The sequence below is a fragment of the Aptenodytes forsteri genome, unplaced genomic scaffold (assembly GCF_000699145.1).
Source record: "Aptenodytes forsteri isolate BGI_AS27 unplaced genomic scaffold, ASM69914v1 Scaffold3, whole genome shotgun sequence".
Lineage (NCBI taxonomy): Eukaryota > Metazoa > Chordata > Aves > Sphenisciformes > Spheniscidae > Aptenodytes > Aptenodytes forsteri.
The window spans coordinates 2,684,022-2,687,418 of NW_008795283.1; the positions used below are offsets into that span (position 1 = coordinate 2,684,022).

At 50.8% G+C, this 3,397-nt stretch overlaps 1 protein-coding gene across 1 annotated transcript; it reads left to right on the top strand.

Annotated features, from left to right (window-relative positions):
- Positions 1 to 220: 220 nt before the first annotated feature.
- ZFP36L1 (ZFP36 ring finger protein like 1) lies at positions 221 to 2,751 on the top strand. Its single transcript, XM_009279296.2, is given in 2 exon segments — positions 221 to 685; positions 687 to 2,751. Coding segments are annotated over 2 exon segments (945 nt in total). The 3' UTR covers positions 1,167 to 2,751.
- The last annotated feature ends 646 nt before the right edge of the window (positions 2,752 to 3,397 follow it).

Sequence of the window (3,397 nt, forward strand, 5' to 3'; positions counted from 1 at the left end):
TCTCTCCCTGGCGGCGGGAGTCGGCGGGGTGCCGCGCTGTGCCGTGCCGCGGGAGGCTCCCGGGGCTGCGTGGGGACGCCGGAGGAGGCGGTGGCAGTGACCGGCCCTTGCTTTCTTCCCGCAGAGCAACAAGATGTTGAATTACAGCCCCTCGGGTGTCAGCGGGTGCCTGCTGGACAGGAAGGCGGTGGGCACCCCAGCCGGCGGGGGTTTCCCTAAGATGTTGAATTACAGCCCCTCGGGTGTCAGCGGGTGCCTGCTGGACAGGAAGGCGGTGGGCACCCCAGCCGGCGGGGGTTTCCCTAGGAGGCACTCTGTCACCCTGCCCAACTCCAAGTTTCACCAGAACCAGCTCCTCAGCAGCCTGAAAGGGGAGCCGGCTCCCATGCTGGGCCCCCGGGAAAGCCGCTTCCGGGACCGCTCCTTCTCTGAGGGTGGCGAGCGCCTGTTGCAGCAGAAGCAGCCGGGGGGACAGGTCAACTCCAGCCGCTACAAGACGGAGCTGTGCCGCCCCTTCGAGGAGAACGGCGCCTGCAAATACGGCGACAAGTGCCAGTTCGCCCACGGCATCCATGAGCTGCGGAGCCTCACCCGCCACCCCAAGTACAAGACCGAGCTCTGCCGCACTTTCCACACCATCGGCTTCTGCCCCCCGAGCTCTGCTTTCCACACCATCGGCTTCGCTTCTGGAGGAGCGCCGTGCCGTGGCGGGGAGCAGGGAGCCCGCCGTCACCGATAGACCCCGCCTGCAGCACAGCTTCAGCTTCGCCGGCTTCCCCAGCACTGCTGCCAGCGGGCTGCTGGACAGCCCCACTTCCATCACCCCGCCGCCCATGCTGAGCGCTGACGACCTGCTGGGCTCCCCCACCTTGCCTGACTGCGCCAGCAACCCCTTTACCTTCTCCAGCCAGGAGCTGGTCAGTCTCTTCGCCCCCAGCATGGGGATGCAGGTGCCCAGCGGGAGCTCCCCCACCACCTTCTTGTTCAGGCCCATGTCCGAGTCCCCCAACATGTTTGACTCGCCACCCAGTCCTCAGGACTCCCTCTCTGACCAGGAGGGCTATCTGAGCAGCTCCAGCAGCAGCCACAGCGGCTCAGATTCCCCTATCCTGGACACCTCAAGACGTCTTCCCATCTTCAGCAGACTCTCCATCTCCGACGACTAGTCTGGGGTTTCCTCTTGCTCCACCCCACCTCTATTACGATGTTAAGCTGAACTTCCCCCACCCTGTCCCCAGTAGTCTGAGCTGGATGTTAACACGTCCACCTGCCTGCCGTAGACCCACTGGCTTAAACCTTAAGTGCCAAATTACGATGAAAAGCAATAACGTTTACAAAATTAGTGCCTTTTAACACTTTCACTGTGACTGTATTACCTCTCCAGCTGCAGAGGGCACCAGCAGCTCTGTGCACTTCCAGATGTGCAGGAAATGTCCGGATCCAGCTCCCTCCACTGGCCATGTACTGCATCGCCCTCTCCCAGTCTCTTCCTGACTGGCCAGTTTCAGCTAGGCTGCAGGCATGTGGGCAAGCGTTAACATCCAGTCCTCTTTCTCCCCTCCCCTTAAAGACTAATCTTGCCTGGATCTGCTCAGGTCTGCGGGAAGAAAAGCTGAGGACGGACAAAGATTGTAACATGAGTGGGACTTCGACTGGGAGGAAGAAAACAAAACAAAAGAGAAAACAAAAACCAGATGGACTATGAGAGACTTGATTTTGGTGCTAAAAGTTCCCCGTGTATTCATGTGACATCTTAAAACAAATAAAGAAATAGAGGGGGTGGGGCCGACGGAAGTCATTCCACACACACACACAAGTTCGTGTAAACAAAGTTCCAGTAGACCTAGCTTTAATGGTTTTGCTCTAGAGTACTTTAGACCTATCTTAGAGCACTCACGCCAAGCTTTTTATTATTTTTTTCTGGGTTTTTAATTTTGTATAACTTTTCAGAAATTGAAAAGCAAATTTTGCTTGTCACTGCACAACAATATAAAAAAGCTTATTTAACTTATCAAAACGTATTTATTGCCAAAACCTATGCGTTAATTTTGTTCATATTTATCGGGATGATGAATCCATAGAATATATTCTTTTATGTTTAAATTATGATCTTCCATATTCATCTTAAGATTGTGAAGTGTCTTTTTTCCTTTTTTCCCCACAGTTTAATATATTATACTACAATGACATTTTTTGTAACTTTACACTTTTTTGGTTATTTTATTTTAAAAAATGAAAAATTAATTTAAAAAAATGCAAAAACTGTGTTTGGATTATTTATTTTAGAATTCCCCCCCCTTTTTTTTGTGTTGGACTGCAAATTGAGTTAATGTGCTTCTTTGCCTTTCCTCTTCTCCTCCTCTTCCCCTCCCCTGGGTCTTGCCTACCTGGGCTTTAGAATGTACATACCTGAGCTCTGTTGTGAGACAGCGTGGAAGGAAGACCTTTTTCTTCCTCTTTTTGTATAGATTCTTCAAGGAGAAAAGCCTTGGGCTCAAAGTGCCTATCTGAAGACATTCCAAATACAGTTTGTCTTTGCGTTTCTGTATTCCAAGTTTGGAGCTTTCCTTGCCGAGGTGAATGGGACTGGCACAAAGAGAATAATGAATGTAATTTCCCCCACCACCACCACCTGTTACTGTTCACTACATTGCTTTTTCTTCCTCTTTGTGTGAGTTTATTTAAAAGAGAATCTCTTTTGTAACGACTGTTTGCAGTTTAAATCAATAAACCCCAAGTTTTTTCAAGAAACTGACAGTGGAGCTGGTTTTACTTGCAAAAATCGAGGGGCTGGTTTTAGACAACCACTCAAATACAGCTACTTCCCTCCTCTTGACCCTTGAGGTGCCCACCGTGTGCTCAGGCATCCCTCCATCATTCCTCACTGATCGAATGCGTTAGCCCTGCAAGCGTGTGGGTGCATAGATCAATGGCAGCAAATACCTGATGTGACCTACCCTGGTGGCCTCTAACCCTCTCTGTCTCTTACGGAGTCCTTGTCCCATCCTGAGTTGCTTGGTCTGTTCCTGCAAACTTCTTTCTGATCAATGTAGCTTAAACCTTGGATTGGCTTTTGTTCCTCATGTGCCCTGTGTTCCTGCACAGCTCCTTCCCCCTCAAGGAGAGCCTACGTGTGTTTTGAGTGAGGCTAAAGTGGGATGTTGAAGTGGTAGAGATTTCCCAAATCTCAGGCCTGGCTTGGTAGCGGTACTGGTCTGCTTTGGCTGTTTGGTGTTTTGCATGGGAGAGGAACATGGACCCCCAGCAAAGTCTCAGTGTACACACAGATCACCCTGCTATCACATTCCAGCCCTCGTATCCCTTGAAGTATCAGTCATCGATCCCAGCGACTTCTGAAGCCAGTGGTTTTGTTTAGGGACATGTCTTTGACAGTGCT